The sequence below is a fragment of the Parus major genome, chromosome 9, assembly GCF_001522545.3.
Source record: "Parus major isolate Abel chromosome 9, Parus_major1.1, whole genome shotgun sequence".
Taxonomy (NCBI): Eukaryota; Metazoa; Chordata; class Aves; order Passeriformes; family Paridae; genus Parus; species Parus major.
In genome coordinates, this window is record NC_031778.1 from 24,474,338 (window position 1) to 24,489,354 (window position 15,017).

General features: G+C 49.0%; 1 protein-coding gene across 1 annotated transcript; it reads right to left on the reverse strand.

Moving 5' to 3' along the window:
* Positions 1-1,103: 1,103 nt before the first annotated feature.
* On the reverse strand, positions 1,104-5,586 carry RAP2B (RAP2B, member of RAS oncogene family). The gene has a single exon (XM_033516757.1). The coding sequence runs from the start codon at positions 5,422-5,424 to the stop codon at positions 4,873-4,875; it is 552 nt and encodes a 183-aa protein (XP_033372648.1). The 5' UTR covers positions 5,425-5,586; the 3' UTR covers positions 1,104-4,872.
* Positions 5,587-15,017: the final 9,431 nt, after the last annotated feature.

The window sequence follows — 15,017 nt, forward strand, 5'->3', positions numbered from 1 at the left end:
CTGACTTGTAATTTTACAATGGTTTATGTAGGACCTGGGACTTGTTGGAAAGTGCAGATTAAGGATTTGAGTTCTTGCTTTATGCACCATATGCACCTCTGGCATGGACAGCAGCAGAGCAGCCCCAGCTGGCTGGAGCACTTGTACCCTTCAGAAATTTGGAACAGCCACAGAGAAAATGTGATGGCTGTTGTGGAGCTTTCTGCACAAACATCCCTGCTCATCATCATTGACCAGGATTTGCTGGGGGCTCCTTCAGCACCATAATGAGTGTTCCATAAGGAATGGTCCAGAACTGAGATCACTGAGATCACCTGTGGGAAGGGAGGAATTCTGGTTCCACTCCCAGTGAAGTCACATCTCACACACACACACACACTCCCTTGGGAAACACAGCAAGAATTTTGATTACAGACTAACAAACTCTACACAAATTAAAACACAAAATCAACAAAAAAACAACCCTGAAACCCCAATACATGCAGCCCCAGCAACACACTTGCACTCCATTTCTCATCACTACAGCTCACTTGAGTATCTTTGGCTCTTTGCACTACTAGTTTGCTTTCAAATCCCTCTCATCTGCTGCACACAAGGTTACCAAAGACTGTCAGCCCCAAACACAAAGTTGTAGTTTGGGCAGATGCTGGATTCCTGCAAAGAGGAGGTTCTCAAACCTTGTTGTAGCAATGTGACAGGAAGGAGAGTCTTTGACACATTTTGCACGAGGCTGGAAACAGTGTAGGAACAGGCTGTAAGCTATGAACATCGATATTTAAAACCATTTCCCCTTGGAACTGAGCTCACACACGTTTGCTTCTCGAGCAGGTCTCAGATCTGACCAGAACAGGAACAGCTCTGCCCAAGGGGAGAGCAAGGGCTCTCTCAGGAGGTTCCTGGGTTTCTGTACAAACCTGGATGGGGACAGAGCTTCCCATGGCAGCAGAGCTCCAGCTGTTTCCATTTACCTTGTAGGAGTCATCTGTGCACGTGTGCCACTCCTTTTAGCTCAGAATTCTGAAAGAACATGCAAGTTTCTGCATTTTGTCACTCCTGGAGGAAATCTGACCCCGAACAACACCTGCACACAATGAGTACCCAAGTGAGGAAGTCATAAAGAGCCAGCTGCCCTTTATTTAAAATGCCCTTTGCAAACAACTTGCCGTACATTCTTTTGAGAGAAGCAGAACCACCAGGATCCCACAGCCACAGTTCCACATCAGCTCCAGCACCATCAGATCAGCAGATCCTGAGCATCGTGTCGAGCAGAAGCACACTGCTTTGGGCCTGGGACTGAGCACACATTACAGTCACGGACACCGGGATGCCAGACACGCTTCCTTGCAACAGAACAAGCTTGGAGTTTTAAAAATACAATCATTATATACAGCAAAATATGTGGTCACAAGACCAGCCTTAAACCAAGGCCTTGTTTACACAATTTCTGCAATGTCAGGAAGTATTTTGGCCGGGAATGTAATTTTTCTTCCAAAACAAGTAAATATTTGCAAGTCTCACTGTGAAAAGAGTGATATACCACCTCTGTATTGACACGGGTGTAACATATTCCCACAGGGAAAAGGAATAAAGAGTACCTTTATATTGATACAACATTTCCCTCAAGTGTCGAAGCTAATATAGCTTTCATCACTCAGTCAAGTTAAAGCAGGATGATTTTTTTCAGACTTTTTATAGACAAGGCCTATGTTTAACAAGCACCAAAACACTTGAGAGTATTTGGAAGATCAGACTACTGAGCTCTACACTTCGTACTGTCCTCAGCAGTCACAGAGAACATGGAATGCCTAAATACATTCAAAACCCTGATCAGACAGTGCCATGAATGCTTCACTGTTTAACAAGTACACCTTTTTGGCCAGAACTAGAATGTAGCACAGAAAGGCCCAGCACAGCACAGAGCTCAGCTGGCTGCCTCTGCCAGGCTGAGCAAAGCTGGACTCTGTGCTACAAACACCCACTTTTGCTTTATTCCTCAAGCACAGCTCAGGCAGTGGGGAAAGAGGCACTGGGGAACGTGAGGGATCTGCTGGCTCCTGGCACAATAAATAAATAAATACCTGCTTTTATCAACCAGAGCAAGCTGCTGCCAGTGCACTGATCTAGAGCGAGGCCTGCTGGGTGCTAAAACTGCACATTCCAATTGAATTTAAGGCAAAATTGAACCATGGCAGTAACTGAGATGTAAATTTATTTCTTTTTTAACATCAGACATGCAGATTGTAAGCTGCAGGTTGTGGCAGCAGTCAAGCTTCCTTAGCTTTCAATGCAGTACTTGAGTTAAAAGGAACCCCTTCTGTCAGTGTTAGTCCCCTGTCCTCCCAGCATGGCAGTCCCCTGGCTTCTAATGAATTTTTAGGAATTTCTGGAGGATGAGCTGCGACGAGGTTTTCAATTTCCACTTGAAAACGGGGGTAAATGAACGTGTGTGTTACAGGAGAGCCCAGGCAGCAGCGGGGGAGCCAGCACTGGGGCTGCTTCTCCAGCCCTCTGTTTTTCACTATCACCCAGTCTGACACAGCCCCACTGGCTGGTCCCTGCTGGAAGGACACACCTGAGCTCAGGAGCAGAAACACCCTAACAGCACACAGCCTGCTACAAATGTTCAATAGATACTTGACGTTACAAAAAGTATCCAAGTCTGACTAAAGCACAAATGGTAATTTCGTTTCAATCAGAGGGATTTCAAAAGGTAGCATCGAACTGACACTACACACTCATCTTCCAGGGCTGAGGCACGAAGTTTTCCCACTTCAAATAGGAGAAATTACCAGGTTCCCAGAGGAATCATGGCAGTTACTTTTCAGCTGGCCCGATTAAAAACCCCTTTACATTACACATCATCACTCAACCTTTGTTTTTGAGATGCAAGATAATTTCAAGACTTCTTGGGATATGGGGGGAAGGAAAAAGAGTGTTGCAGGTTTTGTGTGCAGACCTCTAAAGAAGGGGCAAAGAGAGGAAGGAAGCAGGAAAACAAACTCCTTGGATCTTCCAGCTGATGGGAGGCACAGGTCTCCTCCTGCCCCAGCCCCTCTACAAACCAGAAAACAAAAAGGTCTGGTTTATCATTTTAAAGTGATAATGAAATGAGAATAAAAGCTTAAATTTCATAAATAATTGACCTTTTGAACTTCACCCCAATAAACCATGCTGCTTCCAGGAGGGAAAATGGCCTAATCTTACAGGGCCTGTTGCAGTAAGCCCACACTACCTGCTTAAAGCTGCCTCTGAGCACAGCCTTCTTCTCACAGCTTGGCACCACCCTGGGCCAGGGCCTGAACACAAGCAAAAACCTGCATCAAAAATGACTAAATATTAGGTAAAACAGCAATCTTGTGGTTTGCCTTTTTAAACCACTGCTCTTAGCTAAATCGACCCCTCCAGCTTCCGCTGCTATTGAGATATAAATCTGGATTAAGAGCCTGTGTAAAAGTCAGTGTTTCATGTGATACATAACAATGCACAAAGTTGTTTTCTAAAAAACAGCATCTGTATTAAAATTCTTAAAATGGATAGACATCTCTTCAATGCATGTCTGCAATTAAAATGACAGTTGTTAGAATTTTCTTGGTACATCACAACGAAAAGATTTCCTTCTTTGCTGACTGGAGGCACATCCCACGACAAAATCAAAGGGAAATAGAACCAAAAATATAAAAAAGTCCTCACCCCCAAAATCCCAAAAGGCTAAATTCTTGTAAATTTGAAGTAAATGAAGCCCGAACTTGCAAGACATGGAAATAACAGTTAAAAGGCTCAGATGGAAGTAAGAAATAAATTCCACTAACAATAGGCCCTTTTGTCCTGGCTTGCTCGGTGTGATTACTGCAAGGAAACTGTTAAGTAGTTTTTGGAGTAGTAGATAATGGGATTCTGTGGAGCTTTCACAGGTTGGCACCGGCTGGAACAGCTGAGTTTTGAAGGCACTCTACAGACACAGGGCTGCTCTTGGCCCTGCATCGCTCATGGGAAGTCTTTGCACTTGAGAGAGCTAGTCATCAAAATCAGGTATTGCCAACCCAAACCCAAAACCCCTCGGCACAAAAAGCACCACCGCCCCCCTCCCCGCCAAAGGAAAAACCAAAACCACAACGAAATCACACACACACGCACACCTAAAAAATTGTGCAGATTTGTAACATTTTCACAGCTGATTAAGAAAAAAATAAAAAACAAAAAACCAAAACAAACAAAACCAGGAGAAAAACCACCACGCTACCACTCTCCTGCAAACTCCCATCCGATACAGCAGGTAAACAAAATAGAGCATTATTCCAGGGATATCGGCGGCGCTGCCCGGCGCCCCGTGCCTGGCAGCACCGATCGGGTCACAGTCCCAGTTCCATGTGCAACTCTCCGGGCGGGACGGCCCCGCTCCGCCGCCCGCTTGCATAGAGACCGCGGGGAGCGGTGCCGGGACGGGCCCGGCTCCCCGGGCTGAGGGCACCGCTCCCCGGGGCTCCCCGGGCTGAGGGCACCGCTCCCCGGGGCTCCCCGGGCTGAGGGCACCGCTCCCCGGGGCTCCCCGGGCTGAGGGCACCGCTCCCCGGGCTGAGGGCACCGCTCCCCGGGGCTCCGGGCACCGCTCCCCGGGGCTGGCCGGGATGAGGGCCCCGCTCCTGGCCGGGCTCCCCGGGGCTGTCCCGGGCGGGTTCCCCGCGTGGCTCCGCTCCCCGGGCGGCGGGACCGGCTGCTCCCGCGCCCGCCGCCGACACTGACAGGAAATATGCCATGACCAAGACTGGACGAAACGTACATGCCGAGAAAAGCCACATTTCCACCACGATGAAATTTTTTCCCCGATGTTTTGTCCCCGAGCGTGTCCGCCGGGGCGCGGGGCCGCCGCCGCCCTCAGAGGATGGCGCAGGAGGCGCAGCACGGCTCGTCCCCGTTGGGCTGCGCCGCGTAGTTCATCTGCCTGACGATCTCGGCGAACAGCTCGTCCACCGAGGCTTTGTTTTTGGCCGAGGTCTCCATGAAGGGGCAGCTCCACTCCTCGGCCAGCGCTTTGCCCTCCCCGAAGGAAACCTCGCGCTCGCCTTCCAGGTCCACCTTGTTGCCCACCAGGATCATGGGCACCCGCTCGTACCTCTTGACGCGGATGATCTGGTCCCGCATGGGCTTGATGTCCTGGAAGCTCTGCTGGTTTACCAGGCTGTACACCAGGATGAAGCCCTGCCCGTTCTTGATGTAGAGGTCCCGCATGGAGGCGAACTGCTCGGTACCCGCCGTGTCCAGGATCTCCAGCACGGACGGGGACGAGTCCACCTCGATCTCCTTGCGGTAGAAGTCCTCGATGGTGGGGTCATACTTCTCGATGAACGAGCCGGTCACGAACTGCACGGTAAGGGCGGACTTGCCCACGCCGCCCGAGCCCAGCACCACCACCTTGTACTCCCGCATGGCTCCCGCCTCCCTCCGCCGCCTCCCGCTCGGGGCTGCCGCGGCGGGCGGGGACGGGGCGGAGGGAGGGGACGAGGGACGGCCCCGCGCCGGGGCGGGGAAGCGGCGGCCGCGCCTTGCGGAGCGGCGCCGGGACAGCCCCGGCGCCGGGTAGCGCCGAGAAGCAGGAGGAAGGGGATGAGGAGGAGAAGGAGGAGGAGGGCGGGAGAGAGGGCGGCAGCGCTGCCGTTACCGGCCCCGGCCCCGGCGCGGCGGCGGGACAGCGCTGCCGCGGCCCATGGCGGCCCGCCCCATTCCCATTGGCTGCGGCGCGCGGCCCGCCTCCGCCCATTGGCTGCTGTATGGCGCCGCCCGCTCCCATTGGCTGCCGGCGGCGAGCGGCAGCCGCCCGCGCCCCGCCCTGCATGTGTGACCCCGCCCTCCGCGGGGCCGCGCCGCGCTCGGGATCACCGCGCGTGCCCTCCCGGCCCGGAACCGGCATCGGAACCGGCATCGGAACCGGGATCGGAACCGGGATCGGGATCGGAACCGGGATTGGGATCGGGACCGGGATCGGGACCGGGATCGGGATCGGGATCAGAACCGCCCTGGCTCGGAACCGGGATCGGGATCGGGATCGGGATCAGAACCGCCCTGGCTCGGAACCGGGATCGGGATCGGACCGGGATCGGGATCACCGCGCGTGCCCTCCCGGCCCGGAACCGGGATCGGAACCGGGATCGGGATCACCGCGCGTGCCCTCCCGGCCTGGAACCGGGATCGGAACCGGGATCGGGATCACCGCGCGTGCCCTCCCGGCCCGGAACCGGCATCGGAACCGGGATCACCGCGGGTCCCCTCCCTGCCCGGGGGTCCCGCAGCCAGCGCTGCCGTGGTGCCGGGGCAGGACGGGCAGTGCGGGTGCCCCACCCCGGTGCCGCCGTTCCGGTGCCCTGCCCGGTGCCCCCGCCCGTTCCGGGCCGTGTCCCGGGACGCGGGGAGCCGGGCTCAGGGTGCCCGCAGCTCGCCCCGCTCCGGAGCCGGGCCAGCCCCGCTCCCCGTTTCCCGTGCTGCGGAGCGGCACCGACTGATGGCTCCTGCGGGAGATGTGGCCGCTGCTGGCCCTTGGTGGCCCGTGGCCTGGCACGGCTGAGTCACAGGGACTGGCTACGGGCCACTGTTTGTAGAAGTCGTCCCTTGGACTTTCTATGAGACATTCCTTTCAATAAAGTGTCATTAGTTGTTTTGGCACCCTCCAGTCTTTGCATCTTACTCAGTTCTTTACAATTCTCAGTATTTATTCACATAATAGTGATATTTAGATCCTTTTTACCACACCTTGTTTCCAAGCCTAATCTAAACACAGCAGCTGGGGCAGGCAAAGTCTAAAGGATTTGACATAAGTTTTGTAAATAATATTCTCTTATTCCTGAACAATTTTCACAGAGGCTAAATTCTACTGAAATTATTTTGGCAGCATTCAAATGCTGTGGGGAGCCTTCATCCCCGTGCTCACTGATCCTCTGGTGAGTACTGTGCCCATGGTGATCCCCTGGAGCTCAGACTGAGCCCCTCTGCTGCTGCCATGTAAGCCTTTGTAAATAAAACCTCTCCTGAGGAGCACAGGCGTGTTCCAGCAGCCCTGCTGTGGGGTGGGCAGTGGCTGGAAGAACGGTGTGAAATGTCACCCGTGTGGGACAGAGCCGTGTGCTCTCTGTGTGAGACCCAGCCGTGTGTGCTGTGTGGCTGAGCCATGTCCCGTTCCTGGCAGCTGAGTGTCCCCAGGAAGGATTCTGGTCTGTCAGGCCCCCACCTGATTTCTCCCAGCTTTGCATTTTTCTCAAGCACCTACAAAACCCGTGGGCTGCGGGCTGCTCGTGAGCTGCTGCAGGTGCTGTGCAGGTCAGCCTGGGATGCAGCAGGTATTTTATCTCCTGTGGCAGCCCCAGGGCTGGGCTTTGGTCCCCTGTCTGTTCTGGGCTCTGCCTGCTGCCCATCTAAGCCTTTCCTTGTGCCAGGCTCGTGGGCCATGGTTTCCCAGAGCCGTTCCAGAAACACTGAGCAAGCCCTGAGCACTCACACCCGTTGTTCTGTGAGTTGTCTATCCATGGCTGCTGAGCCCATCCTTTGGAAACTGAGTAACTGAGCTCCCTTCTGAGCTTTCAAGCCATTTCTCCACTTGTTCTCATTCCTGTTGCTGTCCATCTGACTTTCCCCCTCCTGGCAGTACCCTGGGAGCAGAGCTACCACATCACCCAGCTTGGTGTGAGCCAGCCTAAACCAGTCACCTGCTGGCAAGGCCTGGCAAAGTTCTCTTCAAAACCAGCTGTAAGAATTGCTGAAAGGCCACAGTGTAAATGCAGAAATATTTTATTTTCTTGTTCTGTGCTCAGGTTTTGGGTATGATGTGGGCTTGCTCACCTTCATCACTTCTGTAGCAAACCCACACCTAAATTATTCACGTTACACTTTCTCCCCAACATGCCAGTAGCCAATTTTATAAAGACCAGACTGTAATACTGGTTTAAATCCTGTCTATTTAATCCCAATTCACTGCTGGATTGTGGTGTGTGTTGTTTTTTTTCAGTGACAGAATAAAATTACTCTCCATTTTTAATTTTACACTATGCTATTAATTGCTGCTGTTTCTGAAGAAGGAAATGTATTGCGTTCAAAGTAACGAATGATCTTTATGCTCTTAGTTTAAATATGGAATATGATTTCTCAAGTGCCAGTGCCCTACTACATGTATTAATTGAATCTCTCATTACCAGCCAGCTCTAGGTAATTAGTCAGTCTGCAGTGCAAGGAGTCTGTGGGAAGTAACTGAAAGAATCAAGTCTGGTTTTCTTAGAAATGAATTCTGGTGCATGGCTACAGACCACTGAGGGATCTGTGGGTTGGAAAGTTTGAAAATCCCTGGCTGAGGGTTCAGACACAGTAGAAGTTAAATAAATCACGAGATGATGCAGCACATAATATTTGAATTATGAAGCATGCATTGCATTGGGTGGTTGTGCTTCATGAATGGTAGTGGTTTAGCTTCTCAGGAAAAAAATTAATGTTTTCCTGAAACAAGCTTTGGTTGGGCAACATGAAGGCATGACAATGCAGCAGGGTCTAGGCAAAATATTATCATCAGAGTTGGCTGTATTAATTTGATTTTCAAAATGATCAAGCATATTTTAAAAACAATTTTAGGATGATTTGATGCTATCTTAAAAATGCCAAAATAAAATTCAGCTGAAAAGCATAAATTTGGTTACTAAGCAGCTCACCATACAATATTTACATGTATAACCAGCTTTGACTGTGCTGAGTAACCCTGCTTGTTCAGTAAAACTGCTCATACAGGCTGAGGTTATTTCTGTGCATAGTTAGAGCTGCTGCTGTTGGAGATATTTTGTACAAGTAAAGCAGTGGCCTTGGGTGGGCTTTTTAATGTATTGTACTTTGCAGGCAGAGATTAAACAAGGGTAGTTTAGATCAGTGACAGATACAATATGTAAAGTTTGAGTACCCTGAAAGTTTGTCAGTGCCTGATGACAAGAAGATTTAATGGTACAAAAAGTGAAAACGTGCTGGTGCTCCTGCTGGACCTTCTAAGCAGCTCTGTTTAAAGATGCACAGTGGCAGCCAGGGATGTGTCACCTCCTGACACCTGAGCGAGTCCCACTCAGCTTAGTTTGGAAGAGATTTTACAGAAAACCTGTGCTCCACCTGGGGAATAGAGAGTGCTGTGAGGAGTGGGCTGACTTTTGAGGTATTTGTGTTTCTGCACAGTGTTTGCTGCTGGATCTCGGAAGGTCTGAGCTCTGGAGGTGAAACTGAGCTGCAATCTGGGAAATGCAGGGCCCTGGGTAAAAAGGACCCTGAGAAGGTGCTCAGAGTAAGGAGTGAGGATGTGCCTGTCTGAAATCTGAAGCTGCAGCTCTTGGGCAGAAAGAGCTGCTTGCCTTCAGTCAGTTCCTCTGCCCCTGTTAGTGACCACACGTTGAAATAAGGTTTATTAATACGTGGGAAGTTCTTGGGACTGTGAAAGATACTTCTGAGACCATAGTGCCCTGCCAGGTACTAGCTAGGCAGGGTGGTAATTGAATTTTAAAGCTACAAATCACACTAAATGATGTATTTTAATTTCTCAGCACTGCTGCTGAGAAAATCCCAAGGGAAGTCACGGGCTAAGGATACTGCACATCATTTCATTCCTAAGATGGCAATGTTCCCTGGATATAACAGATATACCTCACCACTCACTTAAGATTAAATGACTTAGCTGGCTCACAACCCAATATAAAACAGTTAAACTGAGAAGATTCAAAATCATTTGGGGAAGAGTTGCTGTTCTGTCACTCCCATGCTGTCAGTATGTGACATTAATATTAATAGTAAACCTAATGGTAAAGGGAGAATAATTACCAAGGGAATCTAAGATGAAATAATCATTCAGAGTTCAAAGAGCAGAATTGCACCAAATGTTTTCTGGCATTGAACAAATGGAGAAATTTTTCAATGTTTACTCATTTTGAATGTATGAAATTGAGCAAGATTTTGGGGTCTGAATTGGTTTTTAATGCAGTGGTGTACAAAGAAGTCTTTATTTTGGATTTGGCAGCAGGGTGATTTAGGTTGCTTTGGAGGGGTTGAGGAAGGAGAAGATGACAAAAATAACCTGGCATCCAACAGCATTGAAATACAATATTTAACTTATCTGCACCTTGAGTAATTCTCGATAATTCCATATGTGAATGCATATCTTCAATAAGACTGCCTAATGTGTGTTTATCTTAATGCAGTGGCATTAACAATTCTCATTCCAGAATCAGGGTGTGCTCACAGGGAGTAAAAGGATGATTTCCTGGGCAGGTTTCATACAGGTGAGGCTGCCCAGAGGTGCTGGTGTCACAGGCTGCAGGTGACTCAGCTCCTGGCCTGCCTTGGGGAAGTGCAGCCCCATGGGGACTTTCCTCTGACAGAAGATCCTCAAATGCAAAATACCAAAGAAATATTATTTCAAGAAATAATCACAGCTGCTGGTGGGTGTAAATAAAGTATAAAAAAAAAAAAAAAAGAAAAAAAGAAAAAAGTGACACACATACACAGAAAAAGAGTTCATTATTTCCATCAAAAGTCCTGCCAGAGATCTTATCACTATTGCTAAAGTAGCCTGTGCTGCCAGAACTTATCAGATGTTTCCCTTGAATCGGTGTCATAATGCCACTTTATGTTTCTTTATAAAGAACGTGTTCCATGGCGTGCTTCTATCCCACTCCTAGACGTGATGTTTATATTCAAAATATGCATAATTGGCAAAGTTCAGATCTATTTCTGTGTTCATTATTTGTTGTCAACTCCTTTCTACCTACCCCAGGAGCAGTTTACCTGAAAGGTTGTGGGGTTTGGGTAAGTGCAGGGAGAGCCCTTCTCTGTTCCTGTGTGCAGGTTGTGTGTAGGTGTGGTGAAACAACTTTTGGAACCATAAACGTAATCTTGATAGCACTTGCATGGAAACAGTGCTATTGTGTGGTAATGAAACCAGTGTAATCAGCCTGGAGTGAAACTGGTGACTAATTCAAAATCAAACTTCCTGTCTGCAGCAAAAGCCCTTCTGCAGAAAAAAGCCTTTTCTTCACTGCCCCGTGGCACTGTGTCACATTGCAGCCTTAACTCTGCTGCTGGGAGTGCTCAGATACAGCAGATAATTATCATTTGGAATTTTCACCCTTGAATTTGTTAAATTCCTCAGTCTCCTGAGCAGGAGCAAAGAGTTTCACTGACAGAGTCTTCTGTCAGGGCAGGGTGGGAGGAGTGCTTCCAGCTGGGATGTGTGGGGATGAGCTGGGAGTGTTCCAGAGGTCCCAAAGAACCAGCACGTGGGTCAGCAGGTGTTGGACTTTTCCTCCTGTGAGGAATCACTGCCACAATCTGCCTTTGGTCTGGGGTCAGTGGTGTGCACCTGCGCTTGGGGGCATTGGTAGGTAGCGAGTTCTGGGGAATTTCCCCACTCTTCAGTCAGCTGAGGATACCAAAACCAGGTTTTGGGAAGGGTGGCATTGTTTCAGCTCTGAGACATGGGCTGTGCTGTACATAGTGCACAGAACAGCCCCTGCTCTACCCAGCTCTGCTGCCTTGGCTCCTCCAAAGCATCCAGGTGTAAATATTGATTGTATTTGAGCATTTTAAAGTAATTTGGGGGTAAACATATCAATGAAGGAGATAAGGATTTTTGAGGCCCATGTTAGGCTCGGTCTGATGTCAGTAGTTTGCAGCCTCAATAGCTTCCAAATCTCTTTTAATCCTTAACACAAAGCTATGTTTTCTGTGTTTTTATGTTTAAATAAAGATTGTTTTACAAGCACTGCTGCTGTTTCTGGCTGCTCAAGGCTGAAGGGATCATTGTGAGTGGCCACTGATTGTGTCACCAGCCTAAAGACTGTTTCATCTTCCAGGCCTTCAGCTGCTGGGCCAGATCAAGGTGAGCATGGGAGCAAACTGAGCCTTGCAGCACGGGCCCTGCAGATAAGCGGGCTCAGACACTACCGAGCTCTGAGAATGAGCAGATAAGGCTCAATGTGGACACCACTTGATCTGTGAGCCATGTTCCATATTGTCAGGCAGGGCACTCAGGAATGCTGATGTGAGCAGGAGCCCCCAGAGGATTTGTGTGAGTGAGGGCTGGTTGTTGTCACAGCCTGTCAGGACACAGCGGGTCCCCGAGGGCCGTGTCCCTGCGGGCTCCTCACACCGTGGAGCTCGCTGCTCGGGTTCCTGTCTGTGTGCCACAGCCCACAGCTGCAGCAGTGAGTATGAAATATTAGCTCTCCCTGAATGGAGATACATTGCCATTCCTGTATACTTTATTTTGTCATAAATATTTCCATTAAGTGTAGTGACCTCCACTGGTGGCACCCAACTGCTCCCAGCAAAACACACCCAAACCAGTCCTGTCATGGGAGAAGTGCTGTCTTGTCATGTACCAGAAAAAACAGGGTAAAAATGACTTCAAGCATGAATTGATTCTGTTTGTGATCCATCACTTCACGAGGTGGAGGGACCTGCAGCTCGTGTGGATGGAGCTGACCTGGCAGTCGTGGCGGATTGGAAGCAGATCAGTGTGCAATCAGGAGCTGCTCCATAGTGGCTGGGGAAGAAAACACAAGTTATTTTATTACAATAAGCATATTTCCCAGGACAGAGTTGAACTCATTTGTTCCACTTGCAAACAGCCAACAAGATCCCTGATCCTAGGACATGTTCCAATTAATCCTGCTAATGCTGCCGTTCATTTCATCTTTGACTGCTCAAGCAGAGATGAACTTTGAGGCTCTCTCAGTATCACTGAGACAGATGTGGCATTTTAACACTGTCAGCAAGACAAAATGTCAGGATGGTCAGAGTTTCAGTTTTCCTTCTTGAAGGATTTTTGCCTGGGTTTCCCCCAGCAGCAAAGCCTGTAGACTGCTTCCCCTGCCAGCAGATCCTTTCTGGGTAATGGTGAACTAAAGTGAAAACTCCATGCACCGTCACAGATGGCATCCAGGCACAAATGTCTGTCAAAAACCAGTTTATCAAAATCACTGAAAATTCTAATTCTGTTCTCCAGGGTGCTGACAGAAAACTTGATAGCATCAGCAAATTTGGGGTTTACACTCTGGTTTTCAAGGCACTAATACAAACCATAGACAAAGCTCTGGTATGTCTTCCAGTTTCATGGCAAACTACTGACATGTCAGAAGTTTTTTAAACAGGTTGTTTATCTTCTAGGTGTTTTCCCAGACTGTTTGATGAAGTGCTGTAGTGTTCAGCCAGGTTTGTGGGCTCTGAGGTGACTGACTAATGCAAATAGATATCTGAGAGTCGGGCTTGATTTCAGTGTTAACAAGTGCCTTGGAACCTGTCTTTGTTCAGTAAACAACATATTTCATAGTTTACATCAGATTGAATCCTTCTGCAAATATAAACAAATACATTCATGGAACAAGAAAGTAAACTCTGTGACACTCATGGCAGCAGTGACTAATCAGTTTAAGTCTTTTTATTGCTGACTATTTAAATCAAAGCACCCAGCTCTGTAGTGCAGGGCACCTGAAGCAAGAAGCGTCTGGGGTCTGCACAGCCTGGAGAAGTGTTTGGAAGAGGTTTGGGATCTCATGACTCCTGGGATCTGGAAGAAATGTATCACTTCTTTGTCATGACCTCAGCCTGCTCTGTCATTGCTTAAATAATGATTTTAAAGCTCCTGTTACTCTTCCTGATGACAGAGTGTCCTGTGAAAAGGCTCGAGGCTGAGCAGGGAGGGTCCCTGTCCTTTGGGGAAGGGCTGTCTGCTGCTCCTGCCAAGCTTCCAGCTGGCTGGGGAAGGCTTGGCACACGGGGACACAGGCAGTGTGTGGGATCTGCTCTACCTGTACCAGTAGCTGGCAGCTACAAATACCCCGCAGCGTGAGTCACACCTCGGTGGCACCCAAAGCCTCTCCTGCCACCGCGGGCAGTGCAGGCAATGGGAGAGCACGAGAGCACGCCAGAGCTGCCACATTTGACAAGGTGTGGTGCTGACTCAGGGCAGCTGCAGCCAAATCTCACCCTTTTCCTGACCAATGAACAGAATGAATCAATGGCAACACAACAAAACCCCACGACTTAAACCTCACTGAGTGTCCTTCTGCCGTCCCAGGAGAGCACCAAGCCCTGCATCCACCTCAGCAGCCAGCTGGGAGCTGTCAGGGTTGGGACACCACGGACACTCAGCTGCTTGAGAGGATGTCCCAGCACCCTGATGAACGTGTCCTGTGGCTTTGGACAGCACAGATTGGGAAAAAGGAGCAAAAGTCGCCTGGAACATTAAAAACCTCAATAAATGGTAGTGTTGCCTCTGCATTGTAGCTGTACCAGGAGTCTGCAAACAGACAGCCTGTGTTCTTACTACAGTTACTTCACTTTTAAAATAGCACACTGGTAGCAAAAGTACAGTTTCAAAGTAAAGTTTGGTGTAGATAAAGACCAAGCCACCGTTCCTACTCCTACTTACCGTATGGAGAAGCCACTGACTGTTACAGCCCTGCCAATAACTGAGCTCACAGCACAATGAAACTCTGTAAATAGTATTTAAGCGTTGACAGTATTTAAACATTTAACTCACCGAGCCTGGTGTGAGTACGCTTTCTTAGCATTAGGAAATCTATTGCTTAATTAATGTTTTATGGCAGTTTGCATATATAAAGCACTATATATGAATGCTGAGTATGATTCAGTTGTCAGTATCTGAACATGAATTACATTTCACACAGGGTTTGGGAGAAGAAATTCCATAACATTAGGCAAAATGGCTTATGCATTCCCAGTAATTTTACATAAAATCTATTCATAGTGCCCATTGACTGGAAACAATATATGGGATTCTTTTAGTTGAACTACTTAATTCAGCAGATAACCACTGCTGCTTCATAGTTCACGGATGAGAATGTAAGGGAGCAGCTGAGGCATCCAGCTGAATTCGATTAATGACAAAGGAACGTTTCAGAGGACAGAGGGGACACTGTCCACTGTGCCCACAGCACAATCAGGGAGTGGAAGTGACCACTTGGAGCTGAGCAGTAAAACCAAAGACCTGCTCC